Source organism: Dufourea novaeangliae, unplaced genomic scaffold (assembly GCF_001272555.1).
Source record: "Dufourea novaeangliae isolate 0120121106 unplaced genomic scaffold, ASM127255v1 scaffold14, whole genome shotgun sequence".
In the NCBI taxonomy this organism is placed as follows: domain Eukaryota; kingdom Metazoa; phylum Arthropoda; class Insecta; order Hymenoptera; family Halictidae; genus Dufourea; species Dufourea novaeangliae.
The window spans coordinates 3,142,893-3,158,100 of NW_015373890.1; the positions used below are offsets into that span (position 1 = coordinate 3,142,893).

A 15,208-nucleotide genomic window follows, 5' to 3' on the forward strand; every position below is an offset into this window, starting at 1 on the left:
TTGATACGTTTAATTTAATGTAATAGAATTCTCTGGATGAAATGGAGCGTAAGAAGGAACGCATAATGCTTTTATCGTTGCAAAGAAGACAGCAACAAGAAGAAATGAAGGAGAGGAAGGAAGCTGAAGCACAAACACGTAGGGAACAAGAAAAATTAAAAGCAGAAGAAAGAGCTCGTAAAAAGGAAGAAGAAAGGCAACGGAGAGCGGCGATTTTAGAACAACATAAAGTAAAGAAGGCGATAGAAGAGGCGGAAAGAGAAGTATGTGTTCATTCTGAGTTTATTATTAATATCTCCTTGAACCGAGTTATCTAATAAATATATTTATTAGGGCAAAGTTATCGATAAGGAGCTTCTCAATGCAATAAAACCAACAAAACTGCGTAATAAGACTGCAACAACTCGGCCACGACCTAAGACGATTCATGTGGATGCTGGTGCGGAGTTGGATTCTGGGGCTCTCACGCCCAGCCGCGGCAAAAAGGGTTCTTCTTCTAACTTGAGCACAGGTATGTCAGTGGATGCAACATGATGCAGTAGTGTAACAATTATTGGTTGCAATGATCAGTGTTTCTTGGAGATTAATCACAGTACAAGAGAAAATTGAGTGGAACTCGTGTAGCTTACTCATGTTGAAACAATTAATATTTCTGATGACATACTCCGCTACGTCGGATTAGTTATCTCCAAGATAACAAATATCACTCTGCTATTCGTAACAAATGTATACTCCTTTTGTTATAATATTCTAATAGTGACAGTTTCTCAATGTTGTAATGTAATTGCATTCATTCTTTGCATGGCGAAGATTCGACTCAAACAAGTTTCACCTCTTTTTTTTTTTTACATAGTATTGCCGTCTTTTTCATATTGAGTTTTGTTATAATCGTTTTTTTTCCATGAGATTTCACCCAGTCACAATTCACAAGCTCAAAGTTTTCTCAGCTATGCTAGTTTGTCCAGTCGACAATCTAAAATAAATACATTAAATCAGTCACAGCCTATCTCTTCATATATTCTCAGACTCATATTCGACTAAACTAGACTGGTAAGGAAAATTCGAGCAGTTTGTTTTGCACTAACACACTTACTGTAGCGTCGCTGACCTCCCCGACGATGAGGCGAGACTACTACCGAGGTTCGCAGGACAGTCTCACTACTGCCCATTTCGATGAACGACGTTCCGGCCCTCTTTATCGGGGCGGCAGTCTCAGGGGTATGCACAAACACACACTCTGACTCGCATTAGTATCTGATACATCATATATACTTATATATCTATATTTATTAGCTTCTGCATACTTAAGTATGCGTACAAAGTGCTAAATCAGCAACAAAATTAAGACTATTGTCTTTCTATGGTTATTAACGTATCGAGTGAAATTTTCTGCTTGTATAATAAACCCCTCGGTATCTGTTCTAGAATTTGAATCTGTTTGAAACGAAATAGCGAAGGCCAAGTAGTGCCTTCGCATAAATTATTCAATAGGGGATAAAGTACATCAAGAGTCGCGAAATAAGTGATAGTAAGAAACTTAGACGTAATGTGAAGATAGGAAGAAGGTCTGTCAACACTTGGAGACTGGAAATTAAAAAGAATGAGGAATTTGTTAAGAGATTAGTCGAGTTTATAGACTGAAAAGTATACAAATTTTAATCTTCATTCGTGGTTGAATCATCTAAAGTGGATGCTTTATTATTTGAATTAAAATAAACTTTTGAAATGATTAGTTACAGATCAATGTGAACAGATACCGACGGATTGTACTTGCTGCTTAGTATGTGAAAAGAATGAACTGAAAAATCTTAACGCATTAATTATATTTAACCGAAGACAGTGCAATATCGAGTATGTAATTGTGTAAGCCAGATTGGATAACTATTCGATGTCATTCAAAATTTATTTTTAAATATAGACATGCTTACTTATAGCACTTCTCCTACAAACAATTTTGCATGCTTCCGTTTGTTTTTTGATATCTGTCAATTAGTTCAGTATCGTAGCGAAACAATTTATTAAACATATAATCTAGTATCGTCTTGGAGAGGAACTAACTGATTGTAATAGAGGTACCCTATTTTAGTATCTTCCGTAGATTCACCCGACGACGGTAGAGGTTCCTCGCCTTGTCGAAGTATGAATCAGCTTGGCCGACGTGGTTCCTACAAGACGTCGAGAGGTGGGTTGATCATTATTTATATAAAGAATGCCACTTTTTTTATCATGTTCCTTAAACGTTTGGCTTGACGAAAGTAGACTCGTTGCAGGATGTATCACTGGTATGGGCAGCTACGTATCGATCTTACAATGTTGAATATATTTCATTAGCATTTCATTATTCTCCAAATACCTGTGTAAGGTTACTTCAGGGTATGACTTCATTTTTTGTTGTTTTCAAAGTAGCGCCTTTATAGTAGATATCTTTCAGTTTTGGAACGCAACGTTATTCTGCACCAACCTGCACCGGCTACCTTGAGTTTTTTTGATGTTCCTAGCGGACATGGCTCGTAGTTAGACTCTGCCCCTGATGCAATGACGTACGATTGAAGCATCCCCTACTATTATATCCTTTGATCGTACCATAGCGTTTGGAATGTAACAAGGTAAACATTGCATTATTGCAGATGTGCAGGAGCCTCAGCAACAGGTTAGAGGCAGGCCTAAATACCCGAGTTACCAAAACTTTAAGGGGAGAAAGTCTAATTCGTTGATGAATTTGTGTGGTAAGAAGCACCAGTGACTTGGAATACGTTTATCCCCCTTCTGTCGTGCAACAATTATTACGTGTCCCGTACACCGTTCCAATTTTATTGTAGGCTATAGCAAACACGTAGTCGCATGGTGGCAGATTGGAGCACAGGTGGCAGTGATAAACTACACGCATACACAAACAGCACATTATTGATACGTCTCCGAAAATTTGTCTGCTACGGTACTAGGTGAAAACTTAACAATCGATTAAAATTAATCAGAATGACAATATATGCATATTCGATAATTTATATTTATTCTTCTACTGTACTTGCAAGAGCAGACAGATTTTCGATCCTCATTCACAGGATAACTCATTTGCTGCAGTAGATAAGATTCAGTCGATGCTTGTTGGGCTTGTTGTTGTACAGCACTGGTTTTGGGTACCGATATATGCAGTGTTTTTCAGATTATTGTTGGTGGTTCCAGTTTCCATTTAATAACCTTTTCACTCTGACTCACATTTAGGTCCTGTATCATATGGTTATCCTATCACTTACGTTAAATATGTATTTGTTCTGTCATTCCTCTCTGTTTTTATTTCCAGGTATTATGGTGAAACAACACAGTAAATTCATCGTGATTTCCATTCACTGATTAATATATGTATATATTTCTGCACTTAACTGTACAAACCGTTCGATGAATTTGCTGTGTTTTATTTATCTGTTTAAGACCGCGAAATTATCACTAGTATACACACATTGTTTTGTTCGCAAATGGACTTATCCATTGTTCCTGGACGCATATTGCAAAAATCTTAGAAAACTAGAGTCTAACGAACGGTTAGAAAAGTTTCGTCTTCGTTCTTGAAACTCCCGACACATAGTTTCCTTAGATTATCATAGTATCATAAAACAGTTGTTCCTTGTGTTTTACGATTAAATATAGGCAGACAGATAGTATCAGAGAATCGTTTGGTCCTTATTGTTCGTATACGGTGTACTTTGTATAATTAAATCATTTCTGAAGTGGATCGTTTTATGTATTGGACGCAAGCTATGAAGATGGATATTGTTGAAGGTCTTTTCGTAAGTCTAACAAGTGACTAATAACACGGTCTTATCAGGAACTAACAGTTAGTAATTAATACAAGTTACTTTGTTCGGATTCCTCGTGCTTGGGGCGGGCAAACGTTACAAACACTGATGGAATTGGAAAGTCTCGTGTACTCTCGTCGGTCCTTTATCGTGAAACGGACACGTACTTGTCGAACGTCTTTATTTCCCTTTATTTCTATCTTCATATACTGAGCTTGCGTTCGCAGGTTCGAGTAGTGATCAAGACGGTATGATGTGTCGATACACAGATACGGACAGCGGTCTGGGCAGGGCGACACCACCTAGGAGGGCACCGAGTCCGGGTATGGGCAGCATGAGGCATCTTCCCTCGCCATCGGGGCCTGGCTCTTTACCTCCTGGTTTGATGACGAAGAGACGCGTGTTCGATGACGGTAGCAGCGACATCAGCAGTACACCGAGTTCGATGATGGACTATAATGGTAACAGTTGTGTTGCATATTAAATGCACGAATTGAAGGCGATATACTTATTGAAGAATATGTTAAAAACAAATGTCACGTGACTGGTGGTGGAGCACGGAAAAAACAAAACTTTATTCATGCACTGCAATAACAGAATACACTCCGAATCAATTGTTTATTGGAAATATCTAAAAAAGAAACTGCAACGGTCTTACTCATTTTCACACACTGTCATTGTTTTCTTCTTCTGGTCAAATCACGCATCTCACTTCACGAGAGCTCGTCACTAACGGTCAGTGACCAGCGACAGTAGTCGCGACCAGTCGCGTCTAGAGATTTGTTATAAGACGCTAAATTTAAATAACTAACGATACTTACCTTGATTCTCTTCTAAGGTATAGTCTTCGCCACGATATAGCGTGATGTGGGTTAGATGTACGTTTTTAACTTTTATAGTTAAAGGTAGAAAAACGGTGATACGCCTAGAAGTTATTTGTTTCCTAATTCCAAAAGAATATGTGCAATTTTTTTACTGGCATCCTTCTAAAGTAGAGGAATTAGGAGGATTTGAAGACGTCCATCTATTTTTAAAAATTTTAATTAGAAACGTTCTAATAAATGAAGATGCTAGGTACAAGCTAGCTTTTAATACAATCATTTGAATAAAAGGAATATGGTTCATGAGCCACAGGTCATAGTCTCTGTTTTAAAAGCTTCTTGTAAATTAAATAAATATGGTATCATCTTATGACATAAAAGTTGGTGGACGTAGAATGTTTGAACCTAAAACGTGGATGCCTTTCTCATAAATAACCTGAATGTTTTATAATATACTTGTTAGAATGCCTTTGAATATATTATTTCTTCTTGTGTCAACAGGCCCGAGATTGTATAAACAGCCTACGACCAAGTCGAATCGTGGTATTATGTTAAATGCCGTGGAATATTGTGTATTCCCTGGCACGGTAAACAAAGAAGCGAAGAGAAGAGTTTTAGACGAAATTGCGAGATCGGAAAGCAAGCACTTCCTTATTTTATTTCGAGATGCTGGCTGCCAATTCCGGGCTCTCTATTCATACTGCCCTGACAGAGAAGAAGTATCGAAGCTGTACGGTACTGGTCCGAAACAAGTTATCGATAAAATGTTCGACAAGTTTTTCAAGTACGTTTATCAATTCCTTCTTTGTTATTATTATTATAACCTGGTTTTAAATTACAGAACGATTTTATTGTATAACGCTACATTGAAATAGAAGAAAGAATGTAAAAGTATTACTTTATTTTTCATTTATGGCTATCAATATATTAATACTCTTAATGGTATGTTTTACAGATATAATTCGGGAGGAAAATGCTTTTCCCAAGTTCATACGAAGCATCTGACTGTAACCATAGATGCCTTTACAATACACAATAGTCTTTGGCAAGGGAAGAAAGTGAATTTGCCGAACAAGAAAGACATGCCTCTCGTCATATAGTTTTACACAAGTGTCACATTTAACATTACGCTACTATGCCCTCTGTTGTTCATAGTTACTATTTTAATACAGGCCCATATTAAATTAATGCAAACGTTGCGTTCTTAGTCAATTTTATAAGGACAAATGATTGATGCTGACACGAAGACGCGAGGGTGCAATCTAACTCGTACACGTATTTGCGATTGCACATTAGAATTAATACGGACTCTTGTTACCATACGTTTCGCTCCTAATTTGTTTTCTTCCTTTTTTAAGTTCGTTTTTTTTAATTAACGTTAGCATCAATCACTGTGTCGTAAGATTACCAATATCTACCATAGGAATGGTTTGTTGTCAGTATCTAATACCTTCGCGGACTAATTCTCGACGTGTAACCGCCTTGTAATCATATAAGCTACTGTGTTGTATATGAAAGATGTGACTGATATAACGGTATTAATTTTTCATACGTTTCTTTTTGTTCTTTATTTGCTAAGAGAGGCAGGGCTTTCATGAACGTTCATCTAACAGATTTCGTCATTAAATTTGCATGAAGTAATTCGCACAGGTTTCCTCGTTAAGCGTAAATGGAAAAAAAAGCTCTTAATTATTATTACCGTAGTACCGTCGTCTTTTACTAAAGGATTACTAAACGCAAATTAGAGGATCATTAATTTCAGCGTATTTAAGACAGAGTCAACGAAGATTTCATTTTTTAATGTAAACTTTGTACGTATTTAATTCATGTTCATAAGAGAAGCAAAAATCGAATGTTTTCCTTGCATTAAAATTGCATATCTAACATTGTAACTTCTATTTTTTATTTAATTAAATAATTTCAAGCTCAAAATTGTTTCGTCCGAATTCCTTCAATGTTTGTATCGTAAATATCTTTCAGCTCGTCACTGTCATTACTTAGGACAAATTAATGATTCCTCGTCGTGTATAAAATTTACAACTATTAACAGATACAGCTACATATACGGGGTGTAAATGAAGTTTAAGGGAAAATTATAAGGGTTGGGGAAACTTACTAAAATAAACCAAATGGTCTTAATAAACACACATTCAGAAATTAATAGTTTGCAGAATATTCTTTATTTAAAACATAAGCAGCGCAAGCTCATGAACATGTCAAAGCCATTCATTCATTAACACAATGAACTTTTGAGGTTAGGGTTGTGTATTGACTTTCATGTTTCCTATATGTTAATGAATGTTTTTATACATTCTATTGATCCATGAAATTTAGATTTAACGTTTCTTTACACCCTGCATATCGTAATTCGTTTGTTTAAAAGTGTACGAACCAGCTCACGGATAAAAGTGGATTTGTAAATAAATAAGTTGATTTTTGATTAGTGAAAAGGAATACCAAATCAGCCTTAAGATCAATCTGAATGTAGTTGATGTTGTGTGAGGATGTTTTTTCCTTACCGTGTAGGCACGTGATAATTTATAATATGCTACATTGATTTGAAGTTCTTGAAACGAGTTCTGTGAAATGTGTATTGGTATAAGATAGATCTTCGAGGATTTGAGAAGTAGAGAATGGGACCGTACCAAACAGTATAAAAAGTTAAATTCGTTCTTCGATGAAAAGTGGTTAATTTTTGGTAACTGACTGAAGAGTGGTCATACAGTATGATAATTGCTACGAACTGTTGAGATTTTCGATCAAATTGCTCCATTTCCTGCGCGCATTAAATACTTATTTTTTATGATATACGAGACCGTTTTAAATCTTGTATTGTTTTCGAGAGTTGTCAGAGGAAAGCAGAGAATGGCTCGGTTATAAATACTGAAGGTAAATACTATTGTTTATATAGCATTTTTCAATTGATTATTTATTTGATATTTCGTAGGCCTAAATATGCTTTGTAATCTGACATCCACGATCTGCATTCCTCGCGATTCAGAAACACTCGGAGAAAGCGGTGTTAGCAGTTTGTTTTGTAAACGTCCTTAGTGTATTGGAAATTTTAACGAAGCGGACTAGAATCTAACCGGTTAAACAAGCTGGTGTATAGTGCTGTTTACCAGTTTCATTGGCAGTATGCGAATCTTTCGTTTCAGACAATCGTACTTTTTAGCATGGTTCTCATTTCCTAATGGAATGCGTCAGTCCAATTTCAAGCGAATGAGATACGCGGTCCGTATTGTACATGATGAATAATTAGCATAATAACGTAACGGAAGAACTATTTATTGTGCCATAAATTTTAATGTCCGCCCTTCGTGTGGGACTGGCACTGACCTTCCAACTTGTCGATTTGATCCTTTTTAACGATGTACGCAAATTCGTTTGTTCGTAATATGCTGATAGGGCGAATGGATAGACATAGATAGAGGTAAATACATTTTTTGTACAGAAATATGGAGGGTCTATTTATCTGAGAATCTTTGGTTTTGTTCGTTTGTTGATTATGTTATAATTAGTACATTGTAAGGTTTATTCATTCATGGATCGTCCGATGTTTGCATGTGTGTTTTAGCTGGACGGGTATACATATACATATACATGCATGGAATTTTGAGCGATGATGGTTAAGGAGGGACAAAGAAATACGAACGGAGATCGGTTCACTTTAACCAAGTAGACCCCCTATATTCTGCAATGGCGTAACACAACACAACCGTATTGATTATTATTAAGTAATTACGCAACATATCGAATTTAATGTTCTTCACGATTAACCCGCGGAAAATATATTTTTAATTCGCAACGACAAACAACTTGGTTCAATCGTCCCGATTATTTCAAGGGCCTCGCGCGCGAGGAGGGGTCCGGGTACATTGTACGTGGGGACTCGCAAGAAGAAAGAGGTTTAACGAAATTCAAAATCCGTCGACTGTAGTATCCAAAGAAATTAATTATTCTATTCTCGTCTATTGTAAATCTATTGCGTATCGTCGTGAATATGGTGAATAGAGAACAAATTTTTGCGCGATTCGAAACGAAACACCGAAATAGTCCGACTTGACAATATCGAACGTGAAGTAAAGAACGCCATAAGATGAATTATAAAAACTGTGGCCGCAAGCTCAAGTCTACGAATGATGACGATGCAAACGAACACAGTGAATGAGAATTTATGATAAATGATATGTAGTCACTAATCTTAAGAATCGACAAGAGTTATCATCCGGCTTGTGGAGGATGGGATTTGAACTAAAAAGCTACAAAAACAGTTAGGGAAATGTTCAGGAGAAGGATGTAAAACTGTAGCTGGAAAGGTGATTGCTTGTGCTTGATATTTATATTTTTCGAAGCAGAGAATATTATTAGTGAGCTGGCAACCGGCGTGATAAATAATGAAACGAAAACAATGATAGAGATACGAATGGGATATAAATAACCGCGCTTACTAATAATAAACGATTACCTTTTATGTAATAATCCTTCATTTTTATTGTTACACTGAACGAAAAAAAAAAAAACAGAAGATGAAAAAAACGTGAAACATTGTCAAATCATACTTGTTCGATTTATCCATGTCTGTAAATATTATGTTTTTATATACGCATAAATGGAACTACCACTCGATGATATATATTTATTGAGTACGTCAAGTAAATTTGGGTCATATTTTACTGTTAGCATCTTGCAGCGAATGTCATCAATAAAATTTAATAACCTACTTTACAATAGACTTTTATTCTTCAGCGAATCGATAATATATACGTATATATACATATAATTATATGGAATTAAGTATGTCTTCTTCGTATTCATTGGCTGTAATGTTAATGTATATATATATAACTTTTGGAGTACAGAAGAGGGTAAATTAGATGACCATACTTTCTCATTGTTATATATTTTATACACAATAGCGGAGACGTCATTGTTAATTTTTCTGCGTATGTATAATATATTACAATTCAACGAATAAGAAAAATATTAGACATAAATATTAAAATATTTTTGTGAAGAACATTTCTCCCTACTCGTACTACTTAATTCATTAAGGACACTTTACAGGGCGCTACCATGTGACTCATTCGCGTGCTCGCTCTCAATTCTGTCTTAAATATTAAACAACTCGACACCTTGCTACCGCTACAAAAGTATAAAATAATTTCATGTCGTTCGTCCCCGTAGCTTTCCTTTTTAATTGCGGTTTTGATCGAGCGCATCTCATGCGTTCTGGCGCCGCTCTCGATCGAAATCGCCGTTTACGCTTATATTAACGGTAAATAAATAACTTTAAATACTGATGTACAATTGTTTTGTGACTTACAAGTGAATTACAATTAAACTATATGGCAGTGATCTTGCTACTTACATGTATGTCGTAACGATCCGGTTTACATTCAGGTTCACGTACAATTTTATGCGAATTTGTGCCATAATTTGTTAAACGATTTAAATGTCGTTTCTCAAACTGTGTTTTTTTTCTCTTTAAATTGTTATCTAAAATACATTTGCTATTAAAAATTATTATAGAGGTGAAACATGGCTTCCATTTCTACTATTTATTACATTATACGTTTCACGATGAGCGTGAAATGATTTCTTTAACGCTGTTTGAATTCTTGTTAAATTATAAATTAACTTCTTCTGATTTTGCACTTTGTACTGTATCATAAATCATAAGATTTATTAGGATGTATGTAGAATACAAGATCTTCAGAATATTTGTATAATTATCAGTATTATTAAGATACCTATTGGAATGGCAATATGCAAGCAACAAATTGCTTGAATTTTATATTCTTGCTTAATTTCATTTTCATAATTTCTGAATGTTGTACTAAAGTGGATTGTTCTGTTAGCCGAGAAATCTGATTGATAATAGATCAGTGTTCGTTAATTTGCATCAATAGTAACGGTAAACAGAATGCACTAATAATGATTATGTTCGTAGTTGTTACAATAAATATCTAATAATAATAATCATTCGTTATTTATACAATTTAAATAGAATTTTGTTGTTACAAAGTATTCGTGGAACTTACATGGTTCAAATAAGTGTCTCATTGTATGTACAAATTAGTTATAAGCGTCAATTGGTGTCTTAAATTTAATTCATAATAATTCTTTCTCACAAAAGTATCGTATATAATAAAATTATAAATACAAGTGTTAGATATGTTAAAAAAATATATAGAGAGAAGAGAATTCTCAGCAATCGGTTTGCAAAATACTTTGCAAAAGCTTGTCGCTACTAGAAAACAAGTTTGAGAAACACAGATGTAAACTTTCTACGTTCGCAAGTTAGCATCTTTTGGCTTGGTTTAGTCTTACACGTCTTAACAATTACAGATTTCCCATCGTGATATGGCACTTGATCCCAGTGTGCAATTGCATTGTATGTATACAGTCCACAGAAACGTTTCAAGCTTTGTGCGTATTTCGTACAGTCTTTGGAACGAAATTGAACAACTTAGAGAAGACTTCGTATGTTGTACTGATCATTATTGTACTGGGCAGGAGCTCAAGTGAATATTATGCAGCTCGTCCATGTCTGTCCAATCCCGTCTTTCCCCGCCTATCATTACATTTCTTATGCATCCATTGAAGTGATCCGTAGTTATTAATGTTCCCTTGGGAGCTGAGGCTGCAATATAATCATTAGTTTCTATTTATCAAGCATACATATATCTCTCACTTTCATTACCAAAAAATGTACATAACTTTATTTCCTTTATTTCTCCTATTGCAATGCATATCAAATTTAACAAACTTGATATTAATAGTAATAATATTAATAAAATCTTAGTAGCTTCAAGAGTAATGTTTACACATCAAAATAGAGAAATATCATTCTAACAACTATGAATCTATGGGTGCTTTGGGTAGGACATTTTTTTATGTAATATATAATAATTTTGTACTAAATTCAAGTAACAAAACAAGTATTACCAATTCTTACCTGGCAAGCCACCAATATATAAAGGTCCAGAGACTGGATTGTCCATGATATGCTCATTGATATTGGCTGGTAGACCATATTTTTGATCCATCTCGTCTACTTTCAGTGCTAATTCCTCATCGTTATAAACCGCCTGGATTCTGTGCCATCGGTTGTCGCAAATCGTGTATGGATTTGAGAATGGTTGCTCGACGTACAATGGGTTGTTGTCCCCCAGATCACCAGACATGATCACCTTACCATTATTCAGTTCCAACGACAGTGAAGGCGTATTGCCTGATGCTGTTATGGAAAGTAAAACACCGGATAATTCTGATGTTCTAAATTCCAGTTGAAGTTCCAACACAGCACCTAATTCGAAGTTTCTCTCTGAAAGAGAAATATACTGATGTATAAACACTGATTTTCACAAATTCATTCTTATAGTGAACTTGTTATGCTATTCTGGTTGAATCAGAAATAACGTTCTCAGCTGATGAAGAATATTCAGTGAATATAATTGAATTATAGATTTTATGCATTTATAGAATATAAGATAGTTCAATATTTACTAGAGTTGAGGAATTGGTAACGTTTAATGACGTCCTTACTTTATTTAGAGCCTGATGAAGCTTGTAATATTGGTAAATAAGTTTATGTATCATTCCAGTATCTATAAATTAGTGCCTACAAATCCTCCGTATAACAATAATTGAAGAATAGTAATAATAAGCTTTTCAAGTTTAACAATAATTGCTAAATGTAATAATAATAACAAGTGTATGGTAGATAAAAGATAATTGTAGATTATCTTCAAAGGATACAAACTTATAAAAGAGAGTTGTATATTATTTATAACCCGATCAATATGCACATAAAAAGTTAAAAATCTACCATATTATTTCTTACGTCCTCGTCTTTGTTTTTTTATGAAGTTGGACATTGAAAGTTTATCGCATACGTGTGCACTTACTGAACAATACTATGTGCTCTCATGTCTGACCATTACTGGTTATTTCTACTTATATGCATGTTTATAAACATTTTCAACGGGACACTATTATTAATTTTTCATAATATATTATTATTTCACATTTTCAACTACTTTTTTCTATTGACTCAATAGTGCCAAGTGCGTTCAGAAGCAAAAAATGGAGTAATAGATAGATCTGCGGTATTATACATTCCTAAAGTAACTACATACATTGTATATGTATTTACGACTATAGTCAATAAATTTTGAGTACAATTGTTTCGGAAATGTTGATAACTAAATGCGACAGATGAATGGTTCTCAATATTATCATTACACTGCAGAAGTTTATGCAAATTCAGAATATGAAATACTAATTTATAAAAATGAAGAGTAAACAGAATTCCATTTCCTGTATTGGGAGTTTTATTATGTTAATAACAATAAGACTGCCGATTTTATGTATTTGTAGCATACTCAGGCGTCTGCAAATTATTTAGAACAGTAAAAAGTTTAATGAAATTCAATGAGGTTTTTATTTTAGTTCGAACTTAAAAGAATCTTCAATGGAGTAAGAATATTTTAACTTGACTCTAGTTTCTGTCAATTTATCCAAAAAAGTCTACATTTGCATAAACATCCGCAGTCTAATAATAATAAAAAATAGTATTAAATTTTGTTAAAATCTTCATGTTGCTACGTTTCGTAAGTGAGAGGATGCTATGAATGCATAAACGTCCACGGTCTAATCATATCCTATAGCACACACTTATACAAAGTGTCCAACCTAACGTGAGCACCTTCAATATCCCACGTATTTTCTGAAGATACAAACAAATCCTAGGGGAAACTATTATTTCATTAGAAGGAGCAAATACTATGGATAAACAATCATTTTTCTAAAGGTCATATTTTTCGAAATTTTAAGGTCATCGATGTTTATTTAAATGGGACTACATATTTATATTAGCGTGGTATAGTAGTTGAGATGAAGACCGATCTAATGACCTTCATGTGATCTTGAGTACGAAAAATTCACAAATGTATTAGAGTAAATTTAAATAATAAAAAATGTATCGAAGTGGATGAACATCACTTCGAGCATTTAATTAAACAATCTTTCTGCAAATCAAAAGTTAAGTGAGATACTAAAGGTGCTCACGTTATGTGGGACATTCTGTATAATACTCACTGTATATGGCGTACGCGTCGTCTTGGAAATAGGCTCCGCTTTCAACGTTCGGAAAGCATTGGCCCACTTGGTATGCTCTGCTCGTCGAACCGACCATGTCGTACACGTTTCCGTTCACCCTTAAACCTCTGATGCAACCCTTTAGCGTTTCAAGCTTAACCACAACTTGTTCCGGTATAGGTGTCCCACTTTCGGGGAGACCACCAATGTACATCAAAGAGGCCAATCCAATCTTTCTCGGCACTTTGATCCTTCGTGGTGTTTGGGTGTCGACGAGTAACGTTAATTTTCTCTCGTCGTGACTGATCACGACGTGATGCCAATTACCGTCATTGAACGGGGTTTTGAACAATATCTCTCTCTTCTGTTTGCTCTTTACTAGGAGCAAAAGCTGACCATCTCGGATCACTATCATAAGATAATGCTTTGGTCTGAGGCCCTGTAAAGTGAACAGAATTTAGTGTTGTAGAGTAAACGGAAGAAATTATTATACAGAGTGTCATGTAACTGGTGGTACAACCGAGTAGGGAGTGATTGTACACTGAAAACATAAGTTGAAAATATAGAAACGAATACATTTTTGTCGTTTGAGGTTTCGTTTTCGAGAAAATTGGGTTTGAACATTCACCTAAAACACGTGATTCGTACTGGGAATAAGTAGAAACGACCTGCAATGAACAGACGTGTCACCCAAGTCCTATTCTACTACCCATGTATCAAATTTTCAAGTTCAATTGTTCACGAAACATCATTCAAAAAATTTTATTTCTTTTTTCGATTTATTTTCTCTTATAGGTATATATGTACATACAGGGTGAACCACGAATCGTGATCAGTAGAGATTACTCTATTATTAGCAGTTTAATCGAAAATGTTTTTATCAGGTATAGCATGGATTCAAGAGAACTTTAACGTGATTATAGCAAATTTTTTGTCAACTCTTTTGTTTTCATGATTTTTCAAGGTCACCTTCAATTTTTTGCAAATACACTTATAATTTTTTTACGCCTATCTGTTAGAGGATTTCAAGACGAATTCGGTAAATATCATAACATAACGTTTAATAAATTAATATAATTGACAAAAAGTTTGCTATAATCACGTTAAAGCTCTCTTGAAACCATACTATACCTGATAAAAACATTTTCGATCGGACTGCTAATAACAGAGTAATCTCTACTGATCACGATTCGTGGTTTGAGACACTCCATATACGTGGTGTCCAGTAAATTCTAGTACAATCGAGGAACAGATTGAAATTTGAGAATGTAATTTTTTTCACATAGAGCTTCATTTACTGAAAATTCATTAGGCTCGTATATTTTCCAATACAACTCACTACATACATACTGCGTCTGCCTATTACTCAACATATAATTATACTATAGTAATATTCATTTTCTATCTCTCTTGCTATTCAGTAAAAAATTATTTGACGCATTGAAAATGCTACTTTATGTGAAGAATACCAAAGTCTCTTGTAATAAA

At 34.7% G+C, this 15,208-nt stretch overlaps 2 protein-coding genes across 6 annotated transcripts in view; one reads left to right on the forward strand and one right to left on the reverse strand.

Moving 5' to 3' along the window:
- LOC107187266 (patronin) overlaps positions 1 to 7,060 on the forward strand; it is a 78,944-nt gene extending 71,884 nt beyond the window's left edge. For 3 of the 5 annotated variants that reach the window (XM_015575307.1, XM_015575312.1, XM_015575331.1), the window contains 8 exons: positions 27 to 263; positions 334 to 511; positions 1,099 to 1,218; positions 2,087 to 2,182; positions 2,628 to 2,726; positions 4,022 to 4,255; positions 5,117 to 5,399; positions 5,571 to 7,060. In XM_015575307.1, coding sequence (XP_015430793.1) covers positions 27 to 263; positions 334 to 511; positions 1,099 to 1,218; positions 2,087 to 2,182; positions 2,628 to 2,726; positions 4,022 to 4,255; positions 5,117 to 5,399; positions 5,571 to 5,715 — 1,392 coding nt within the window. In that variant the 3' untranslated portion in view covers positions 5,716 to 7,060. The remainder of the gene's footprint in view (positions 1 to 26; positions 264 to 333; positions 512 to 1,098; positions 1,219 to 2,086; positions 2,183 to 2,627; positions 2,727 to 4,021; positions 4,256 to 5,116; positions 5,400 to 5,570) is intronic. The other 2 variants (XM_015575320.1, XM_015575342.1) reach the window with 2 other exon arrangements.
- Positions 7,061 to 11,118: 4,058 nt separating this feature from the next.
- LOC107186122 (laminin subunit alpha-1-like) overlaps positions 11,119 to 15,208 on the reverse strand; it is a 68,565-nt gene continuing 64,475 nt past the window's right edge. Inside the window, exons 29-31 of the mRNA XM_015573933.1 lie at positions 13,721 to 14,159; positions 11,577 to 11,945; positions 11,119 to 11,261 (exon numbers count right to left, since the gene is read on the reverse strand). Coding sequence (XP_015429419.1) covers positions 11,119 to 11,261; positions 11,577 to 11,945; positions 13,721 to 14,159 — 951 coding nt within the window. The remainder of the gene's footprint in view (positions 11,262 to 11,576; positions 11,946 to 13,720; positions 14,160 to 15,208) is intronic.